Source organism: Aquarana catesbeiana, linkage group LG02, assembly GCF_042186555.1.
Source record: "Aquarana catesbeiana isolate 2022-GZ linkage group LG02, ASM4218655v1, whole genome shotgun sequence".
NCBI lineage: Eukaryota > Metazoa > Chordata > Amphibia > Anura > Ranidae > Aquarana > Aquarana catesbeiana.
This window is the reverse complement of record NC_133325.1, coordinates 66026004-66049731: the sequence shown is the minus strand read 5'-3', so window position 1 is coordinate 66049731 and position 23728 is coordinate 66026004. Positions and strand designations below refer to the sequence as shown.

Here is a 23728-nt window from a genome sequence, read left to right as displayed (position 1 = left end):
TTTCCATTGACTTCATTGGGAAAACTTGCTTTGATTTGCGAGTACTTTGGATTACGAGCATACTCCTGCAACGGATTATGCTCGTAATCCGAGGTTCCACAGTATTAGGAAGTTGTCAGGGAAAACCACCTCAGATCCACAATGTCTTCAACAAATTTTCAGGGAATATTTTTCAGCTCTTTATAATCTGGCTCAACCATTGTCTTTGGAAGATATGGGATCTTATACTCGTTCTGTTGAAGACTGTGTACAAGAAACTGCTATTCCAACATTAGACCCCGACTATAGGAAATGATTGGACTACCCTTTTTCAAGTGAGAAATTATTGGGAGTAATTTTGGATATTCCATCAGGTAAGAGCCCTGGCCCAGATGGATTTTCTCCAAAATCCTATAAAACGTATAAAGAATCTAAATAGGACATTAAATCTTTGAAAACATGATGTCTATGTGTTGCCATCATTTCACCCTGTCTTTTTTTTTTGTTTTTTTTTTGTTTTGTGGTTGTTTCCCTTTTCTTTTGTTTTTGTTGTGTAAGCCTGTATAATGTATTTGTAAATTGATTGATGGTATGATTATGCCATGTATGCATATCTGTCTATTTGTATAATCATTTTCTAATAAAATTAAGATTGAGAATAAAAAAAAGGCCTGGAGCTGAAGTGGGGTTAATAGTAGTGGGTTAGAAATAATCAAAATACAATGCGGAAATGAATAAATGATTTTACATTTTGATCAGTGTTATGCTTTCAACTACAGTCAGTTCCATGAATTGTGCTCGGGTTTCTGTGCCCCATGATGGTGCAGTGCTGCCGGTTTAGGTGACTTGACTCCAATCTCATAGACACAGCCTTAGTGAAGCAACCTGTTGAGCGGATGTTTTGATTAATAGCCATGTCTTTATCTCTCCAGGTTCATACAGACATTGATTCATGTATTGAAAGGGAACATAGGGACAGGCCTCCTTGGTCTTCCTTTGGCCATAAAGAATGCTGGGATCCTGGTAAGTCTTCCTGGCCACAGAATGATGAATGTGCACGCTGTGCGAATGGAAATCCCATTAACCTGGAGCATTTGCTTTACATTACAGTCGTTTCATGTGTGTCTTCCAGTATATATATCTCATCTGTCTCCACCAGCTTGTTGCTAGATCCTCATAAATGTTCCCATCATTTTTACTACATGCCACAAGACACATAGTCCGTTCAGTTGATACCTCTTTATTACGTTTATTTCCTGGCCCGCTGCCACCAGTTATTAAGGTGAGGTTCACACCAATATGACTTTGCAGACCAGCGACCTTGCCAGCTCCAGCAGACGTTTCAGTGCATTTTTTTCCCCTTAACCACTTCAGCCCCGGAAGGTTTACCCCCCCCCCCCTTTATGACCAGGCCATTTTTTGCGATATGGCACTGCATTACTTTAACCACTTCAGCCCCGGAAGGATTTGCCCCCTTAATGACCAGGCCATTTTTTGCGATACGACACTGCGTCACTGTAACTGACAATTGCGCGGTTGTGCGAAGTTGTACCCGATCAAAATTGATGTCCTTTTTTTCCCACAAATCTTTTGGTGGTATTTGATCAACTCTGCATTTTTTATTTTTTTGCGCTATAAACAAAAAAATGAATGATAATTTTGAAAAAAAAACATTTTTTTTAACTTTCTGCTATAATACATATCCCCCCCAAAAATATAAAAAAAACTAATTTATTCACCTGTTTAGGCCAATATGTATTCCTTTTATATATTTTTGGTAAAAAAAAAATCCCAATAAGCGTATTTTGATTGGTTTGCACAAAAATGATCACATCTACAAACTATGGGATAGATTTAGAGACTTTTATTTCTTTTTTATTGTTTTTACTGGTAATGGTGGCGATCTGCCATTTTTACCAGGGCTGCGACATTGCGGAGGACAAATCTGACCCCACAATGACACTTTTTGGGGACCAGTGACATTACATTGATCAGTGCTATAAAAATGCACTGATCCATGTATAAATGACGATGGCAGGGAAGGGGTTAACACCAGGGGGCGATCAAGGGGTTACTTGTGTTCCCTCAAACTGTAAGGGGGATGGGCTGCTTGGAACATGAGAGAGATCACTGAGATCACAGCTGCTATGATTAAGCATTGACTACAGTATGAAACGCGTCTGCTTTCCTGCTTTGTGATGCTGTGGCATGTATTTTTATGATTATACTTAAATAAAGATCGAAGATTACTTTTGAGTGCGGCTGTCCAGGATTTTTCGTTTACCTCTCAATGACCGAGATCACTGTTCCCCATCACTGGGAATAGCAGATCTCTGAGATGTCCCCTGTCAGTAAGGGGATCCGCCTTGTTTACAATGGCAGATCCCCATTCTGCCTCTATATAAAGCAATCGCGGGTGGCCGGCGGACATCTAGTCCGCCGCATCCGCGGAGGTTACGCGCACGCACGCAATCTCATATGCTCGGACCGACGTACAGGTACGTACGTTCGCGCAGGAGAGCCGACCTGCCACAGTATAAGTACAGCGGCTGGTTAGCAAGTGGTTAACTGACAATTGCGCGCCGCTGTACCCCAATAAAATTTATGTCCTTTTTTTTCCACAAATAGAGCTTTCTTTTGGTGGTATTTGATCATCTCCACGTTTTTTTGTTTTTGTTTTGTTTTTTGCGCTAGAAACAAAACAAAAAAAACGCCACAAAAAAAAAACAAGACTATTTTGTACTTTATGGTGTAAAACATACTCAATAAAAAATGTAAAAAAAAAAAATGTCTTCATTACTTTAGGCCAATATGCATTCTGCTACATATTTGTGGTAAAAAAACCCCAATAAGCATATATTGATTGGTTTGCGCAAAAGTTATAGTGTCTACAGAATAGGGGATAGATTTGTGGCAGTGATCTGCGATTTTTATCAGGACTGCGATATTGCGGGAGACAAATTGGACACTTTTGACAAATTTTTGAGACCATTGACAATTATATAGCGATCAGTGCTATAAAAATGCACTGATTACTGTATAAATGACACTGGCAGGGAAGGGGTTAACACTAGGGGGCGATCAAGGGGTTAACTGTGTTCCCTAGGTGTGTTCTAAATGTAGGGGGGAGGGGACTGACTAGGGGAGGAGAGAGATTGGTGTTCATTCTTAGTAGGAACACACGATCTGTCTCCTCTCCCCTGAGAGAACCGGGATTTGTGTGTTTACACACACAGATCCCGGTTCTTGCTCTGTCACTCGCATTGGCTCCGGGAACACGATGCGGGCACGGGCCTCCTACAGCATCTTAAAGGGCCGGCGTACAGCCATGACGGCTCGCCCAGGGGAGCCATTCTGCCCGCAGTATAACTGTTGACTTCAATGGTCTGTTGGGTTATGTCTCTATTTACATAGTTACATAGTCGGATTGAAAAAAGACAGAAGTCCATCTAGTTCAACCAATAAAAAAAAAAAAGATACAATCCCATATACCCAATCCTATACTCACAGTTGATTCAGAGGAAGGAGAAAAACCCCAGCAAAGCATGAACCGATTTGCCCACTCTTCTTTGCAGAACTGCTCAAGGTTCAGTTAAACTTGATGGTGACCGTTTGTGGACTGCAGTCTTCAAGCCATTCCACAGATGATTTTCAATGGGGTTTAAATTCTCTTTATTTCCCTCAAAAATAAAGTCTGTCTTCTATGGTATGTATGAAATTAAAGTACTATCTGCCCCCAGAAATCAATATCAAGATTGGCACGGCTGACTGCAAAACAAAGCAGCAGTTTTAAGACAATCTATCACAAGTCTAAAATCTAAAAAAAGCCTTGGGACCCAATGGGGTTTATATAGGATTACATTGGAACTAAAGTTTTGCTGAAAAAAACTTTGAGCAGGCAGGCTTTTTATTGCAGAGGAGACATGCAATGTCTCTTCTGCAATAAAATGCACCTACCTGCCTGCTCGCTGTGTTTTCTGGTATGTAAACTGAGCTGCACATGCACAGCTTAGCTTACATGACTGACACGGTACCTGTGTTGCTAGGATTACTGACTTCTGTGCATGTGTAGGACCGACGTCATCCCGCACCAGCTAATGAAGACACCCGAAGACCGTCAACCAGCAATGGATGCTGGCAAGGGATGGGGATCATTGAAGAATAGTTACGTTTCGATCTGCCTAAAGGTGCTGAGACTCAAGTAGTTATGAATTTAGTGTAACACAGGTAGAGGGGACAGGAAGGTGGACAATCTGGATTTCAACTGCCATTTTTGTACTTATCACTTTTTTGAGGTGACAAAAAAAAAAAAAACTAGATTAAATGTACATGTATTGGAGAAATGAACTAAATGTGTTTGTTTTTTTTTGCCCAGACATACACATTAGCTCCTTTCTGCTGGCAGTAGTCAGGCTCCTGATCATGTGATCACTGTCATTGGTTGTCACAGTGATCACGTGATCTGGAGTGCATCCTGCTGGCTCCTGATTGCTGTCAGTGACAGCTTGGTCACAGTGCTGGGGTTGCGTTATTGAGCACTTCTCCCAGCACCAAACAGGAATGCCGGCTGTACAGATTTATGTGGTAGCATGGCGTTAAAACCTGTCACATATTTTCGTACAGCTGGTGGGAAGGGGGTTATCTCTATACATAGTAAATTAGTTTAGTAATTGTATTTAAAAAAAAAAATATTGTTTTCCTTTTATAGAGAGAGCTTCTCTTTCCTTTTTTCTATTTGTCTTTTTACAGTTGGGGCCAGTGAGCCTTTTGTTTTTTGGAATCGTCTCAATTCACTGTATGAATGTACTGGTACGCTGCAGCCACTTTTTATGTCAAAGGTAAGATTTTCAACTAATAAGAGCCAGACCTTAAAAAAGAGACACAAGATCTTATGTTTCATGTATTCCCGAGGTTAGAATAAAAGACTACATTTTTTTTCTTGTTTTTAACAGTGATATTTGCCTCAGTGATTGTATAATTCAACAACCTTTAGGGCTCATTCACACCATCTACAGAGGCATGTAGTTTTCTGCAGAAGAAAATCGCAGGTCTCTGCAAGACGCACAGGAACGATTGTTTCCTATGTGTCTGTTTACACCAAAACGCAGGTGTGATGTCCGGTGCGGAGCTCTGTGGGATTATACAGCATATCTGCAGTTTCCCTGAAAGCTGCACACTGGAACGCAGGCAAAACGGACAGCACTGCTCCGCATGCCTCTCATGTGACAGGAAGTGGGAGGGAATGCAGAGCGGTGCTCGGTGAGTCTACAGCCCGCCTTTTCCTCTTCATGTTGGATGCCCGCAGGAAGTTAGGGTAAGTGTGTGATGTTGGAAGGGCACTGTCAGCAAGGTAACAGAATGGTGTGGACACAGATGGGGGCAGAGATGGGGACACAGATACTGGTATGTGAAGAGGGGGACACAGATACTAGTATGTGAAGAGGGGGACAAAGATGAGGACACAGATACTGGTATGTGAAGAGGGGAGCAAAGATGAGGACACAGATGCTGGTATGTGAAGAGGGGGACACAGATACTGGTATGTAAAGAGGGGGGCAAACATGGGGACACAGATGCTGGTATGTAAAGAGGGGGGGCAAACATGGGGACACAGATGCTGTTATGTGAAGAGGGGGGCAAATATGTGGACACAGATGCTGGTATGTGAAGAAGGGGGCAAAGAAGGGGACACATACTGGTATGTGAAGAGGAAGACAAAGATGGGGACACAGATACTGGTATATGAAGAGGGGGACAAAGATGGGGACACAGATACTGGTATGTGAAGAGGGTGACAAAGATGGGGACACAGATACTGGTATGTGAAGAGGGGGACAAAGATGGGGACACACATACTGGTATGTGAAGAGGGTGACAAAGATGGGGACACAGATACTGGTATGTGAAGAGGGGGACAAAGATGGGGGCACAGATACTGGTATGTGAAGATGGTGACACTGATACTGGTATGTGAAGAGGGGCACAAAGATGGGGACACAGATACTGTTATGTGAAGAGGGGCACAAAGATGGGGACACACATACTGGTATGTGAAGAGGGAGACAAAAATGGGGACACAGATTCTGGAATGTAAAGAGGGGGACAAATATGGGACAAAGATGCTGGTATGTGAAGAGAGGAACAAAGATGGGACAGAGATGCTGGTATGTGAAGAGAGGGGCAAACATGGGGACACAGATACTGATATGTAAAGACGGAGACAAAGATGGGGTACAGATGCTGGTATGAGTGTCATGTCAGTCTGTGCATAAGACACGCATGAAATCTGATGTCCACGTGCATGAAAGCCGAGGTAAACTGATGTCTCTGCAAGTGAAATCAGTTTTCATGCACGTATGGTGTGAACGAGACCTTAGGGCCTGTATGGACAGGCTTTGGGCTTGTGACAATGGCATCGGTTTGACATCAGTCTGACATCAAGACCCCTGTGATATTCAGATGCCTATGACCTGCAGTTGCCCTACTTTTCATCTGCTTCAAGCGGTCTTTGCTTTCTCATAGACTTATGGAAATGGAAATGTCATCTGACGCATATGAAGCCCATCGACGCAGGCTGTTATTATCTCTCATTGCCTATAGTGATTGTGTTATGTCTTAAAGTAAATGTATTCTTTAAGGGGGTGTGACCGTGCTAGGCCCTGCCGCTGTGCGAGCATAGACAGAAGACACACAGCATTCACAACGATACAGCTTGAGAGGCATTGGAGTATTGTGTCTGAGTGGAGAAGACTGGGGTTTCAGTTTTCTCTGGGTTTTGTAATCCCAGATCAGGGTCTGGTGCTTGCAAACTTTGAAATGATTTGAGTGGGTGGGACGAAATTTCCAATCCTGAGTCCAGGTCTTACTGGAGACCTGAAGGCTGTGCGAGTGTGCAGTTGTACACACTGGTTATAATTAAGGACCTGACTATAGTGCAGGGCTCCGTCCAGGAGACAGTCACACTCCCATTAGGAGAGATGCTTTACTCAGGAGACAGCACTCCATTAGTAAAGGGGTCAAAGCTATACTTGTCTTCCCTCACCCCCCATTGTTTTTCTCAATTAACCTGTAGTGCTGTAGTGTTCCTTAAAGCACATACTCACACATCAAATCCAGTGTTGTCCCGCTGTGATGCACAGTTTGGGTGCCACACAGCGGGCCCTGCACATGCCTTCATGGCTGCCTCTTCCAAGTGCAGGCAGCCAGCTCCGAAGACACGCCAGACCCCCCCCCCCCACCCCCGGCTTGTCCCCTGGACCACCCCCCAGCCGCTCTGTGTGCCGATCTTGCAGGCTCCTGGGAGATGTGATGTACAGTATCTCACAAAAAGTGAGTACACCCCTGACATTTTTGTAAATATTTTATTACATCTTTTCATGTGACAACACTGAAGAAATGACACTTTGCGACAATGTAAAGTAGTGAGTGTAAATTTGCTGTCCCTCTCAAAATAACTCAACACACAACCATTAATGTCTAAACCGCTGGTAACAAAAGTGAGTACACCCCTAAGTGAAACTGTCTAAATTTGGCTAAATTATCCATTTTCCCTCCCCGGTGTCATGTGACTTGTTAGTGTTACAAGGTCTCAGGTGTGAATGGGAAGCAGGTGTGTTAAATTTGGTGTTATGGCTCTCACTCTCTCATACTGGTCACTGGAAGTTCAACATGTAAAATAATGCATTTGGGTGGCAAAAATATGAATGCAATCTTTACACTGGGGGGAGAACCTCTGGGGGAATCTAGGATGGAAAAGGACCTCGGGGTCCTAGTAGATGATAGGCTCACCAATGACATGCAAAGCCAAGCTGCTGCTAACAAAGCAAACAGAATATTGGCATGCATTAAAAGGGGGATCAACTCCAGAGATAAAACAATAGTTCTCCCGCTCTACAAGACTCTGGTCCGTCCGCACCTAGAGTATGCTGTCCATTTCTGGGCACCAGTCCTCAGGAAGGATGTACTGGAAATGGAGCGAGTACAAAGAAGGGCAACAAAGCTAATAAAGGGTCTGGAGGATATTAGTTATAAGGAAAGGTTGCGAGCACTGAACTTATTCTCTCTGGAGAAGAGACGCTTGAGAGGGGATATGATTTCAATTTATAAATACCGTACTAGTGACTCCACAATAGGGATAAAACTTTTTGTGCGGAAAGAAGTTTATAAATTAGAAATTAAAAGAAAAGAGGTTTAACTTTAAACTACGTAGAGGGTTCTTTACTGTAATAGTGACAAGGATGTGGAATTCCCTTCCACAGGCGGTGGTATCAGCGGGGAGCATCGATAGTTTCAAAAAGCTATTAGATAAGCACCTGAACGACCACAACATACAGGGATATCCAATGTCATACTGAGATATAATCACACACATAGGTTGGACTTGATGGACTTGTGTCTTTTTTCAACCTCATTTACTATGTAACTATGTAACATGGCACCTCATGGCAAAGAACTGTGTGAGGATCTGAAAAAAAGAATTATTGCTCTACATAAAGGTGGCCTAGGCTATAAGAAGATTGCCAAGACCCCGAAAATGAGCTACAGCACGGTGTCCAAGACCATACAGTGGTTTAACAGGACAGGTTTCACTCAGAACAGGCCTCACCACGGTCTACCAAAGAAGTTGAGTGCACGTGTTCAGCGTCATATCCAGAGGTTGTCTTTGGAAAATAAACGTATGAGTGCTGCCAGCATTACTGCAGAGGTTGAAGGGGTGGGGGGTCAGCCTGTCAGTGCTCAGACCATACACCGCTCACTGCATCAAATTGGTATGCATGGCTGTCGTCCCAGAAGGAAACCTCTTCTAAAGATGATGCACAAGAAATCCCGCAAACAGATTGCTAAAGACAAGCAGACTAAGGACATGGATTACTGGAACCTTATCCTGTGGTCTGATAAGACCAAGATAAATTTATATTGGTTCAGATGGTGTCAAGCGTGTGTGGCAGCAACCAGGTGAGGTGTACAAAGATAAGTGTGTCTTGCCTACAGTCAAGCATGGTGGTGGGAGTGTCTAGGTCTGGGGCTGCATGAGTGCTGCCGACACTGGGGAGCTATAGTTCATTGAGGGAACCATGAATACGAACATGTACTGTGACATACTGAAGCAGAGCATGATTCCCCCCCCCCTTTGGAGACTGGGCCACAGGGCAGTATTCCAACATAACGACCCCAAACACACCTCCAAGAAGACCACTGCCTTGCTGAAGAAGCTGAGGGTAAAGGTGATGGACTGGCCAAGCATGTCTCCAGACCTAAACCCTATTAAGCATCTGTGGGGCATCCTCAAACAGAAGGTGGAGGAGAGCAAGGTCTCTAACATCCACCAGGTCCGTGATGTCATCATGGAGGAGTGGAAGAGGACTGTAGTGGCAACCTGTGAAGCTCTGGTGAACTTCATGCCCAAGAGGGTTAAGGCAGTGCTGGAAAATAATGGTGGCCACACAAAATATTGACACTTTGGGCCCAATTTGGACATTTTCACTTAGGGGTGTACTCACTTTTGTTGCCAGCGGTTTAGACATTAATAGCTGTGTGTTGAGTTATTTTGAGGGGACAGCAAATTTACACTGTTATACAAGGTGTACACTCACTACTTTACATTGTAGACAAGTGTCATTTCTTCAGTGTTGTCACTTGAAAAGATATAAAAAAATATTTACAAAAATGTGAGGGGTGTACTCACTTTTGTGATATACTGTACATGTGCATATACATACCCATACCCAAATGGGGGAAAAAAGGGAGAGTGGGATGAAAATACCATTATTACAAAAATGTGAGGGGTGTACTCACTTTCTTTTTTGTCATACTCTGTAAAATCCTTTTCTTTGAGTACATCATGGGACACAGAGTCAGGCTAATTTTCCTTACCTACTGGGTTATATTTCATCTCCAGGTGAATGGACACTGGTACACCAAAGGTCTTTGGACAGGAAGTGATCCCCTATATAACCACTCCCATACAGGAAGCACTTCAGTTTTTACCAGTGTCTGCAAGGTGGATGGCACGGTTTGTTTGAGCTCTCTGTCTCTAGTCCCACAAACGGTTCTTAAATGAATCAAGGGAATGACTGATGGGATCCATTAGACACAGTCTTTATAAGCTTAGATAAATAATACCTGAGCCTCGCAAAGAAGACTCAAGATCCTGCAAGGTTTTGCCTGTAATGCGGCCTCCGGGCGCTGGACCCTGCGAAGTGGAATCCTGGACACCACAGCGCTAAGGCATTCCTGCAGGGTGCTGTACAGGTCCAAGGGAGTGGACCCTAAACATGAAAAGGGTACCCAGTAATTGAAGTTCCTCAAGTGACAGGAACCCACCATGATGGGTGAAGTTTGGGCTCTTAGTTTCTAAGCTGCCCTGCGCCTGGACGGGTAAGTGAAACCCCTTTATTGTGGGGTGTCCCAGTGATTGTAACAGTCAAGCTAGCTAGAAGCTGGACACCTGTGTGCGGTGACCATACGGGGGAGTTTTGGGCTAGCTGTGTGTGTTTGCAAAGTGTACTTTTTTTGCTTGTGTCTGGCTGTTTTTTACCTGTATGATGGCGCACGATGGTGCACCATTTTGCTTTGGTTCACCAGGGCACACGTGCGTTCGCAAGAGTGCCGTTATGCTCAGCAGTTGTTTGGCGACCATGGCGCATGTGCATTCGCAAAAGTGCCGCAGGACTTAGCAGTTTTTTTGTTTGGCAGCTATGGCGCACACAGCTTTGCCGCACATGCACAGTAGCCTTTTATCTGGGCGCACGAGGATTCGCTTCATACGCGAATACAGCCACGCGGAGCAGGACTAACACTACAGGGAAAGGCTGATAGTAGTAGTTCCTGATGAACCTAGTCGTGTCCCTAGTGTTTTATCCCCTGAAAAACCAGAGGCTTCCGGGCAATCTGAGCCGCTGCGCCTATCTCGTATTCTGCCTACAGTCAATACTGCTGCTTCACCCTTTATCACGAAGGATGAACTGTCCTCGGCCCTAGTCGGGTTAGAGCACAGGATTGCTGGCATGATTGCCTCCATCCCGCAGGGTAGCAGGAAGCCTAACAGATCCCCCTCCCCGGAGCTTCCTAGTCTGGACCAGGAATGGGTTGAGGATGGGGAAGAGCTTCAAGCTCAGGACTCTGTGGAGGGCCCGGCAGATGAGTCTGATTCTGAGCAATCTGGACAAGAAGATGATGTCTGCCTCTGTCGCAGAGGCTTTTGATCCTGACTCTGACCGAGATGGTTCGTTCTGCCTTTAAGTTGCCTCTTGCAGAGGTGACTGAGCCCCCCTGGTCCTCTTGGGATCCCTGAGGCCTCTTCAGGCCGTACAGGCTTCCCCCTTACATCCCCTGTTGGAACAGGCGGTGTATGCTGATTGGGAACATCCTGACAGGATTTTTGTTCCTCCTAAGAGGTTTTCCCTTTTATATCCCATGGATGAAAAGTTCATAAAAAAATGGAGCATGCCAGCAGTAGATGCAGCAGTCTCTTTTTTAAAAAAGAACTTAACTTCTTAGATAATGCACAGGGCTTGAAAGACCCTGTTGACAAGAAATTGGAGTCATTATTAAAGGCTTCCTTTTCTTTGGCCAGTTAAGCTATTCAGCCAACTGTTGCAGCAGTTGGTATCCGCCAGTCCGTAAAGGATCAGGTCAAATGGCCTGTTAGGCCTAACCAGGAGGATGATCTGCGTGAAAGTAAGACAGATATTTCTCGAGCGCTGTGCTTTGCTATTGATGCCTTAAAGGATTCAGTACAGCAGGTTTCTCATTTTGCTCTCTCGTCTGTACATATGCACAGACTCTTGTGGCTTAAGAACTGGTCAGCCGAGCTTCTTTGTAAAAAGTTATTAGCGGGTTTCCCTTTCCATGGGGAGCATTTATTTGGTGATCATTTGGACAAATACCGTATATACTCGAGTATAAGTCAAATTTTTCAGCCCTTTTTTTTGGGCTGAAAGTGTCCCTTCGACTTATACTCGAGTCCCTGCCGTCTGTCTGCATGATCAGCGTGTCATGCAGGCAGACGGCGGCCGGCGTGTAATGATAGTGTTCGCCGGCTATTGCAGCTTTCAAAAGCCGCGCCTCCTGCTCATCTGTGATAGGCTGAACAGCTGTCAGTGTACAGCCTATCACGGACATTCTCTCATCCTCGTCCGTGGTATGAGAATGAGAGAATGTCCGTGATAGGCAGTCAGCGGTCAGCCTATCACAGACGAGAAGGAGGCGCGGCTTTTGAACTGTGGAATGGCCGCCGAACACTATCATCACACGCCGGCCGCTGTTTGAAGATGGAGATCGCCACAGGGAGGATGGAGATCGCCACAGGGAGGCTGCACAGGACACAGGGAGGCTGCACATGCACACAGGACACATGCACACAGGGACACAGGACACAGGTAGGCTGCACATGCACACAGGACACATGCACACAGGGACACAGGACACAGGTAGGCTGCACATGCACACAGGACATGTACAGGACACAGGACATGTACAGGACACAGGACATGTACAGGACACACATGTACAGGACACACACACATGTACAGGACACACACACATGTACAGGACAAATGCACAGGGTACAGGTAGGCTGCACAGGACACAGGGAGGCATGCAGCTGCAGATGGGCATTGTTGACCCTCTGCCATTTCTCACCCTCGACTTATACTCGGGTCAATACATTTTTCCCAGTTTTTTGTGGTAAATTAGGGGCCTCGACTTATACTCGGAACGACTTATACTCGAGTATATACGGTATATCCAAAATATTTCCGGAGGTAAGAGTTCTCTACTTCCTCTGAAGAAAAGCACCAGACATCCCTTTTTTTTTAAAACCTCAGGGACTGCTTTGCCCAATGTCTCAGCGTCAAGCCGGTTCCACTGCCAACAGGGCGCTAGGGCCAGGGGCAAGCCGCAGGGCCAGGGCCAGAAGATGCCCTGGGTCCAAGATTCTTCTAAACCCAGCACCAAGCCCTCCTTTTGAGGGGACGCCCCCACTCCATCGAGTGGGGGGAAAGCTGCTGCACTTTGCGGACATTTGGAGAACAATAATTCAGGACGAGTGGGTCACCTCAATTATATCTCGCGGTTACAAGCTGGAGTTGCAAGGGGTTCACCCTCAAAGGTTTTTAAGATCCAGCGTTCCCTCTGATTCTCCAAAATGAAACTTATTGCTTTAGGCACTACATCATCTAGTGCATCAAGGAGTGATTGTAGAGGTTTCAGGTATCTGAAAGGGGCACAGGGTTTTACTCAAACCTGTTTACGGTTCAGAAACCAAACAGGGATACAAGGCCCATTTTGGACCTAAGATCCCTGAACAAGTATCTACTGATACAGTCCTTTCGGATGGAGTCTGTCCACTCAGTAATAGCCTCACTCCAGAGGGGAGCCTTTCTAGCCTCCATCGATATAAAAGACGCGTATTTACACATACCTATCTTTCAGCCTTATCAGAGATTCCTACGTTTTGCAATTGAGGAACATCATTTTCAGTTTTTGGCTCTACCCTTTGGGCTGGCTACAGCTCCCCGGGTGTTCACAAAGGTCCTAGAACCAGTACTGGGTCTTTTAAGGGCCCAAGGGATCCTAGAGCTCGGGTATGTGCATGACCTCCTACTCAGAGATCACTCATTACAGGCTCTAGAACAGAGCGTAATATGCACAGTGCGGTATTTGAAAAGCTTAGGCTGGATCATAAATACCGAACAGTCAACCTTGAAACCAGCTCAAAGTCTAAAGTATTTAGGTCTAATCCTAGATATGGTTCAAGCAAGAGTACTGACTACAGATGCCAGTCTCTCAGGCTGGGGAGCGACCCTATATCGGCTCACAGCTCAGGGGAAATGGTCAGGAACAGAACAGATTTTGCCCATCAACGTCCTGGAATTACGGGCAGTATGTCTGGCCCTACGGTCCTGGACGGTCTAGCTTCAGGACTGCCCTATCCGGGTTCAGTCCGACAATGCCACTGCAGTGGCCTATATAAACCACCAAGGCAGTACCAGGAGTCGTTCAGCTCTGAAGGAGGTGAACCACATACTAGCCTGGGCAGAGGGACATGTGCCGATTTATATCAGCAGTCCATATCCCGGGAGTAGAGAACTGGAAGGCAGACTATCTCTTCCGCCAGCAGATCTGCCCAGGGGAATAGTCCCTACACCCAGGGGTGTTCCAGAAAATTTGCCAGCGTTGAGGATGGCCAGAGGTCGACCTATTGACATCCAGGTTCAAAAACAAGCTACAGCAATTTGTGTCCCGAACAAGGAATCCTCTAGCAATCGGAGCAGATGCTCTGATAGTATCATGGAGACAGTACTCCCTGGTTTATGCTTTCCCTCCGATCCCTCTCCTTCCAGGTTTGTTGCGCAGGATTTGGAAAGAGGGAGTTCCAGTCATTCTGGTGGCACCAGCCTGGCCTAGAAGGCCCTGGTTCCCGGAGATTGTGAGACTGACAATAGATGGGCCATGGATGCTTCCACGGCGCCCCGATCTACTGTCTCAAGGTCCTATATTCCACCTCAATTTACAGTCTCTGTTTTGACGGCATGGCTATTGAAGCCAGGTTGTTAAAGGACCGTGGCATCTCGGGATCAGTAGTGTCTACCCTAGTGGATGCTAGAAAAGCTGTCACTAGGAAAATTTTTCATAAGGTTTGGAAAACTTATATTGCTTGGTGTGAAGCCAGAAAATGGCATCCTCGGAAATACATGATTAAGTAATAAGTCTCTCTTTTCTACAGTCAGCTGTGGAAATCAAATTGGCTTTGAGTACAATCAGAGATCAAGTTTCGGCCCTATCAGTATTCTTCCAAAGGCCTTCAGCCTCCCATTCACTGATCCGAACCTTTATGCAGGGAGCAACTCGCTTGCTTTCCCCCATTGGGTCACCTATGTGTACTTGGGACTTGAACTTGGTGCTGTCTGTGTTACAGAAAAAAACATTTGAACCTATCAAGGAAATTCCATTCGACTTGCTGTCACACAAGCTAACCTTCCTGATGGCCATCACCTCGGCTAGAAGGGTGTCAGAGTTGGCGGCCCTTTCGTGCAGGGAACCATACTTGATCCTTGACCACGACAGTGTCATGTTACAGCCTGTTCCATTCTTTTTGCCAAAAGTGATGCCGGCCTTTCATTTAAATCAGGACATTATTTTGCCTTCTTTTTTTTCTCTCAGCCTCGCTCGGCCTAAGAGAGGCACTCGAGGTTTATTTGTCTAGATCTGCAGAGATCCGAGGATCAGACTCCTTTTTTGTTTTACCAAAAGGACCCAAGAAGAGGCAGGCACCTTCCAAGGCTTCAATTGCCAATTGGGTCCGTCAGTTGATCATTCAGGCCTACGATCTGAAACAAAAAGCTCTTCCCTTTAGGGTGAGAGCTCATTCTACCAGGGGTGTAGGAACCTCCTGGGCTTTTTGCCATCATGTATCTGTGGCTCAGATTTTTAAGGCTGCTACCTGGTCTTCAGTGCATACGTTCACAAAATGTTATCAAGTGGATGTTCGAGCAGCTGAGGATTTGGCTTTTGGCCGGAGTGTACTGCGGGCTGCCATATAAGTTCTGATGGCTATCGTTTGGCAGGGTGTCTCCCTCCCCTCAAGGCTATTGCTCTGGGACGTCCCAGTAGGTAATGAATATTGGCCTGACTCTGTGTCCCATGATGTATGAAAACGAATATTGGATTTTTTCGTCATACCTGTAAAATTATTTTCTTTGAATACATCATGGGACACAGACATCCCTCGCCTCTTTTTTGAGGATTCAGTTCTTCCTACAAAACTGAAGTGCTTACTGTATGGGAGGGGTTATATAGGGGATCACATCCTGTCTGAAGACCTTTGGTCTACCAGTAGGCAATGAATATTAGCCTAACTCTGTGTCTCATGATGTACTCAAAGAAAAGGTTTTTACAGGTAAGTATGACGAAAAAATCTTATTTCTTTCTCGAACATCACGGGACACAGAGCCACAGTAATTACTGATGGGTTATATAGGTATCACTGGTGATTGGACACTGGCACACCCTATCAGGAAGTTCAACCCCCTATATAATCCCTCCCCCTTGCAGGGATACCTCAGTTTTTACGCCAGTGTCTTAGGTGATGGACGTGTAAAGATGTCCTGTGCTGAGCTCCAAAGGGAATATCCTAAGATCCTATACTGGGGCAAGCCAGGCGAACCGGATCCATTCAAAGTGTCTTTTCATGGCCGAATTGAATGGTACCCGGGCCTCGTGTCCGAAGAAACGAGGTTTTACCCGTAATGCTTCTCTTTTTAGAGAGCTGGACCCCGCAGATCAGAAAATGGCTTTAAACTTCCTAATTTCTGGCGAGGTGCTTTACGGTCCCAGAACTGTTGGATCCCCCTACTGATGGGGGCCCCAGTCTCTGACGGTTTTTTCAAACGGAGCCCACCGTGAGAGGTGAAGATTGGGTCTGTGTAAACGGCACCCTGCGGCTGGATAAGGTAAGAGGAGATTCCACAGAATTTTTGAGTTCTAGTGGCTTTTCTCCTTTAAGGTAAATGCATGCTATGCCTATTGTGACCACCGGGGGCTGCCAAGAGCACAAACCTACACATGCTGAATGTCTGTCTCAGGTGTTGTAATCGCTGTGTATGTCCCAGCGTATCAAGCAGGCTGCAAGCAGGTAAGGTGGATGGGGGGATTTCTCATGTTTGAATGTTCCCCCCCAGGCTAGAGAGGGGCCACAGGGGTCTAGAAAGTGGTTATACCACCCGGGCTCTGTGGCCTAATGGCCACCATCTCTGAAGATAGCCGTTCAGGCAAATCTTGTTACCAGTCTCCCTCCTTCCCCCCCCCCATCCCCAGCCTTTTCTCCAGAGCATGACAGGAGAGTCGGCAGTGCGGGAAGCGCTCGTTTTTTTCAAAACTCGAGGGGGGGGGCGGTAGAGGAGGGGGCGGGATGTCAGCACAGAGTGTTTAGACTCCCACTCAGGCCAGCTGCAGGCTATTAAAGGCACTCTGTACAGGTGCACTCAGCCTTCTGAGAGACACAGAGCTGACGGTCGCATGTAAGGTGGGACACAGGCATTCTCCTAGGCAGCATTTACTGAAGTAACACCAGACTGAGCATTGGGTAGCAAGGCTTTTAGCCAGACTACATCGCTCAGCGGACAGTGTTCATTTGTATACCTCACACCTTGTTGCTTTGCACTATGGGTAGAAGAGGTTCAAGCACCCCAGGAACCAGAGACACTAGGGGATCTCGTTCAGGTTCTGAGGGCCCCCTGTCGGCAGCATCCTTCCCCCCTAAGGATGGGCCAGGGACGGCTAGCCAGGGAGAGCCATCGGGGTCAGGGGCTACACCTGCTTCTGGCACTTCAGCCCCTGTATATATTACACAAGAGGTTTTTTCCTCAACCATTAATGGTCTAGAGGAAAGATTAATGGCCGTGATTACGTCTTCACTCAGTGGAAGAAAACGCACTAGGCTTTCCTCTGTTCCCCAAGACCCTCAGACAGAGGAGCTCTGGGATAAAGGAGATGAATCCCTTTCAGAGGATCGGGATGGGATGGATGATTCCTCTTCGGAGGATTCAGGTGGAGAGGGACCCTCTGCGACTTCCCAAGAGGAGAAAGTCTTAGTGCAGATCCTCACTGGATTGGTCCGCTCCACATTTAAGTTGCCCATACCTGAAACTGCTAAAGAATCCTCTTCTGCTTTGGGGTCACTGAAACCTTTCCAAGCAGCACATGCTTTTCCTGTTCATACTTTACTTGAAAAGCTTATTTATTCTGAGTGGGATCACCCAGACAAACGTTTTTTTCCGCCGAGAAAGTTTTCAACACTTTATCCGATGGAAGAAAAGTTTATTAAAATGTGGGGAATACCAGCTATTGATGCCGCCATTTCCTCCATAAATAATAGCCTGACTTGTCCTGTAGACAATGCTCAGATGCTCAGGGATCCTGTAGATAAAAGGATGGAATCCCTATTGAAGGATGTTTTCTCCTTAGCAGGATCAGTGGCCCAACCTGCAATAGCAGCGATTGGAGTCTGTCAATACTTAAGAGACCATGTTAAGCAGGTCATCAAAGTATTACCTGAACAGCAGGCCCAGGGGTTTGCTAACCTTCCAGCGGCCTTATGCTTTGTGGTTGACGCCATTAGAGATTCTATCGTGCAAACCTCCCGTCTTTCACTGGGGTTGGTGCATATACGTAGAATCCTATGGTTGAAAAATTGGTCAGCCGAAGCACCATGTAAGAAGCTACTGGCTGGGTTTCCATTTCGTGGTGCAAGGTTGTTTGGAGAGGACTTGGATAACTATATCAAGAGAATCTCTTGTGGGAAAAGCACTCTCTTACCTGTCAAAAAGAAGAGTAAGTGTCCCTCTTTCAAACGGACTCTTTCCCCAGTGCCGGGGGCTTCAGCCTCCAGGCAGTCTCGACGGCCGCCTCCATCGGGGTCCAGAGACAAGAGTCAACCCCAGGGACAAAAGAAGTCCTGGGGAAAGAAGCCTACTAGGCAAAACACTAAGACCTCTGCATGAGGGGGCGCCCCCGCTCACTCGAGTGGGGGGAAGACTGCGACAGTTCTCAGAGCTCTGGCAGGAGGACTTCCAGGACAGATGGGTAGTCTCCACGGTAACCTTAGGGTACAAGCTGGAGTTTCAGGAATTCCCTTCTCCTCGGTTCCTCAGATCAAATGTTCCCAGAGACCCAGAGAAGAAGCAGTCGCTCCTTCTAGCGTTAGAGCGACTTTTGTCGCAGGAGGTCATTATGATAGTTCCCGCAAAGGACCAGGGATTGGGCTTCTATTCCAACCTTTTTACGGTCCAAAAGCCAAATGGGGATGTCAGGCCCATTTTGGACTTAAGGGATCTGAACCGATTCCTAAGGATTCAATCCTTCCGCATGGAATCAATTCGAACAGTAGTTCCCACCCTGCAGGGAGGAGAATTTCTGGCATCAATAGACATCAGAGATGCATATCTGCATGTGCCCATTTTTCCTGCTCATCAGAAGTTTCTGCGCTTCGAGGTAGGAGGGCGCCATTTCCAGTTTATGGCTCTGCCCTTTGGGATAGCCACTGCACCTCGAGTGTTCACAAAGATCTTGGCTCCTCCTCTGGCCAGATTAAGGGCTCAGGGTATAGCGGTCATAGCATACCTAGACGACCTGCTCTTGATAGACCGGTCGGTAGCCTCTTTGAATGGAAACTTGAGGACCACGGTCAGGTATCTAGAACACCTGGGTTGGATCCTCAACTTAGAAAAGTCTTTCCTAAAACCAGTAAGAAGACTGGAGTATTTAGGTCTGATTATAGATACAAGCCAGGAGAAAATATTTCTACCCCAGGCAAAGATCACTGCTTTGAGAGAGCTGATTCTGACAGTAAGGACCAAGAAGGGTCCCTCAGTCCGCCTTTGTATGAGGCTACTAGGGAAGATGGTGTCTTCATTCGAAGCAGTTCCCTATGCTCAGTTTCACTCAAGAATGCTGCAACACAGTATTCTGTCGACCTGGAACAAGAAGGTTCAGGCATTAGACTTTCCGATGCATCTGTCGCATGCGGTGCGTCAGAGCCTCAATTGGTGGCTCATACCGAAAACCTGCAGAAGGGGAAATCCTTTCTACCGGTTACCTGGACGGTGGTAACAACAGATGCCAGTCTGTCAGGTTGGGGAGCAGTTCTGGAACAGGCTGCGGTCCAAGGAGTATGGTCCAAGACAGAGAGGACCTTACCCATCAACATTCTGGAGATCCGGGCGATACATCTAGCTCTAAATGCCTGGACTATCAGGCTACAGGGTTGTCCGGTCAGGATCCAGTCCGACAATGCCACAGCAGTGGCTTATGTCAATCATCAGGGAGGCACCCGGAGCCGAGCTGCTCAAAAAGAGGCGAACCAGATCTTAGTCTGGGCAGAGATGCATGTGCCATGCATATCGGCAGTTTTCATCCCGGGAATAGAGAATTGGCAGGCGGACTATCTAAGTCGCCAGCAGTTACTTCCAGGGGAATGGTCTCTGCATCCCGATGTCTTTTGGGCCATATGCCAAAGATGGGGGGTTCCAGATGTAGATCTCTTTGCATCCCGATTCAACAAAAAGATAGACAGATTTGTGGCAAGGACAAAAGATCCTCTTGCATGCGGGACGGATGCGTTGGTGATCCCGTGGCATCGGTTCTCACTGATTTACGCATTCCCTCCTATTCTGCTACTACCACGACTCCTTCACAGGATCAGGCAGGAAAGGAAGTCGGTACTTCTGGTGGCCCCCGCTTGGCCCAGAAGGACTTGGTATGCAGAAATAGTAAGGATGACGGTAGGTTCCCCGTGGACACTACCGGAACGCCCAGACCTGTTATCTCAAGGTCCAGTGTTCCATCCTGCCTTACAAACACTAAATTTGACAGTTTGGCTATTGAGACCCACGTTCTGAAGAGTCGTGGGCTCTCAGGTCCTGTCATATCTACCTTGATTAATGCAAGGAAGCCAGCTTCCAGGATGATTTATCATAGAGTCTGGAAAGCTTATATAACCTGGTGTAAATCCAGAGGTTGGCATCCCAGGAAATATGTCATAGGTAGAATCCTTGATTTTCTACAGATGGGATTAGAGATGAAGCTGGCCTTGAGTACCATCAAGGGCCAGGTCTCTGCTTTATCAGTATTATTTCAGCGGCCACTTGCTTCGCATTCTTTGGTCCGAAACTTTATGCAGGGGGTGATGCGTCTTAATCCTCCGGTTAAAGCGCCCCTAAACCCCTGGGACTTGAATTTGGTCCTGGCTGTGTTACAGAAACGGCCTTTTGAACCAATAAGTCAGATTCCTTTGGTCTTGTTGACAAGGAAATTAATTTTTCTGGTGGCCATCTCTTCTGCTAGAAGAGTATCAGAATTAGCAGCTCTTTCCTGTAAGGAGCCTTATTTGATTATACACAAGGATAGAGTGGTACTACGCCCTCATCCTAGTTTTTTACCGAAGGTGGTTTCTGATTTTCATTTAAACCAAGACATTGTTCTACCTTCCTTTTTTCCAGATCCCTGTTCTCCGGAAGAGAGATCTCTACATTCGTTGGATGTAGTAAGAGCAGTTAAGGCCTATCTAGGGGCAACTACTCAGATCCGCAAGACGGATGTTTTGTTTGTGCTGCCAGAGGGTCCCAATAGAGGACAGGCAGCGTCAAAAGCTACCATTTCTAAATGGATTCGACAGTTGATCATTCAAGCTTACGGTTTGAAACAGAAGATTCCTCCGTTTCAGATCAGGGCACATTCCACAAGGGCTATTGGTGCTTCTTGGGCAGTGCATCACCGGGCCTCTATGGCTCAAATCTGCAAGGCCGCAACCTGGTCTTCAGTTCATACATTCACCAGATTCTATCAGGTGGATGTGAGAAGGCATGAGGATATCGCCTTTGGGCGTAGTGTGCTGCAGGCAGCAGTACAGGGTCCTCAGGTCTGATTGCACCCTACTTGGTCGTGGTTCCCCCCCCTCAGGTAGCATTGCTCTGGGACATCCCATCAGTAATTACTGTGGCTCTGTGTCCCGTGATGTTCGAGAAAGAAAATAGGATTTTTAAAAACAGCTTACCTGTAAAATCCTTTTCTTTCGAAGGACATCACGGGACACAGAGGTCCCACCCCTCTTCTAATACACTATATTGCTTGGCTACAAAACTGAGGTATCCCTGCAAGGGGGAGGGATTATATAGGGGGTTGAACTTCCTGATAGGGTGTGCCAGTGTCCAATCACCAGTGATACCTATATAACCCATCAGTAATTACTGTGGCTCTGTGTCCCGTGATGTCCTTCGAAAGAAAAGGATTTTACAGGTAAGCTGTTTTAAAAAATCCTATTTTTTGTGAGCTACTGTAAGTATCCCAGGAGGTTGCAGTACCAGGTACATGCCATTTTGGATTAGACCAGAACATTGAGGGGAGGTGGGGCTAAAAATAAAAAATGTATAAAACAAAAAGGTCCTATTCAAATGGTCACACCTTAAAAGCTCAGTTTTAATGTGCAGGCCGGTGTCTAATTTGTTGTGCAGAACAGGGGCAGTGCGATGAGCCGTTTCAGTTTTTTTTTTACTTTTTTTGAGAGTGTAGAAAGATGGACTTCATTTAAAGTGGTTCTAAAGCCCTAAGGTTTTTAACCTTAATGCATTGGTTTTTGTCTTTTTACTTTAATCCATTGGTGCAGAAAAACACAGGTCATTTCACATGGTGTGAACAGGTCGGTTAAATATAACTAAGGCTGGGTTCACACTATTGAGAATTGGATGTGGGTTTCCCCACATCCAATTTGCATAGCAGGAGATTGTGACCGGCTCTTTATGGAGCCAGTTCACACATCTCCGCAGCAGCTCCGGTGCGAATTGCACAGGAGTCATGTGCGTCTTTTGGTCCGTTTCAGGTCCGAATTCAGCCCAAAATTCAGGCTGAAATCAGACCTGATACGGTGAATGGAGACACACTGGACTCCTGCTGTGAGCCGCTGTGTTCTGTAGTGTGAACCCAGCCTAAAGGCAAAACTTTTTTTCAGTTTTGGCTAGAGTGGAGATGGATTAGAACACACATCAGTTTTTATTACCGTGTCCCCATTACAGAGATTCACTCTCTCTATTAGTCCTGTTTACCATTTTTATTGAAATTGAAAGTAAAAGAAAATCCCAAATTCTGGGTTGTCCCTGGCAAAGTAATAGAGGGGAAATCTTCCAATGAGGACACTAGTTCTGGTGACCTGGGGGTCCCCAAAGAATTTCCTTAATTTTGCAGGGATTTGCTCTCACTTCCTGTTTGGCTATGGGACAGGAAGTGAAGGGAAATCTCCACAATGGTACACAGATGACAGAAAAAAATCTGACAGGGGTTATAATCCTCCTTTGCTCTATCCAAAATGAAAAAAAAAGGTTTTGCCTATAGTTCTACTTTAAGCTTATTTAATAAAGTGTTTATTTTGACTACGAAGCACCGATAACACTACCAACTGCAGATGGCTTATGCCGCGTACACACGGTCGGACTTTTCGTCTACAAAAGTCCAACGGACGCTGACGGACTAAAGCTGGCTGGTAATCCGATCGTGTGTGGGCTTCTCCGGACTTTCAACGGACTTTTTTAGCCTCAAATCCGACGGACTTTAGATTTGAAGCATGCTTCAAATCTTTACGTCGTAACTACGACGGACCCCGAAGTCCGCTCGTCTGTATGCTAGTCCGACGGACAAAAAAACGACGCATGCTCATAAGCAAAAACTAAACGGAAGCACTCGGTCTAGTAAAACTAGTGTTCGTATTGTAGGTAGCACATTCATCACGCTGCAAAATCTGTGATCGTTGAATGCAGCGCATTTTATTTCTTCTTTACGAAGGCTCTAAAGAACGAAGGTGTTTTGCTGTTCATAATCAGAGTTCTCCCAAACTGATTTCTGTATTCTTTTTCTCTTTGATCTCATGAATGATATAGTATGCATTTTAAAAACAATGTTTCCATACTAATAATACTTTTTCCCCTTTTTTTTTTTTTTTTTTTAGGTTTGTAAAGTTACCACAAAGAACCCATTATTCTGATTTTTTTTTATAGTGATTATTTTTTAGTTTTTAGATAAAGTTAACCCAAAGCACCGTTTTTGTTTATGTTAATTTTTTTATTTTCAAGACTTACCACTTGAACATTATTTAACATTAGTAATGTATTTTTGGTGTGTTTTTTCCAAACTCAATGAGATTGTTGTCCCTTGTTAATTTAACATTGTGTGTAAAATCAATGATTTAAAAGAAAACACATAG

At 45.7% G+C, this 23728-nt stretch overlaps 1 protein-coding gene across 4 annotated transcripts in view; it reads left to right on the top strand.

Moving 5' to 3' along the window:
• SLC36A4 (solute carrier family 36 member 4) overlaps positions 1-23728 on the top strand; it is a 474855-nt gene that overhangs the window by 96125 nt on the left and 355002 nt on the right. For all 4 annotated transcript variants that reach the window (XM_073612996.1, XM_073612994.1, XM_073612992.1 and 1 more), the window contains 2 exons: positions 912-1002; positions 4729-4817. In XM_073612996.1, coding sequence (XP_073469097.1) covers positions 912-1002; positions 4729-4817 — 180 coding nt within the window. The remainder of the gene's footprint in view (positions 1-911; positions 1003-4728; positions 4818-23728) is intronic.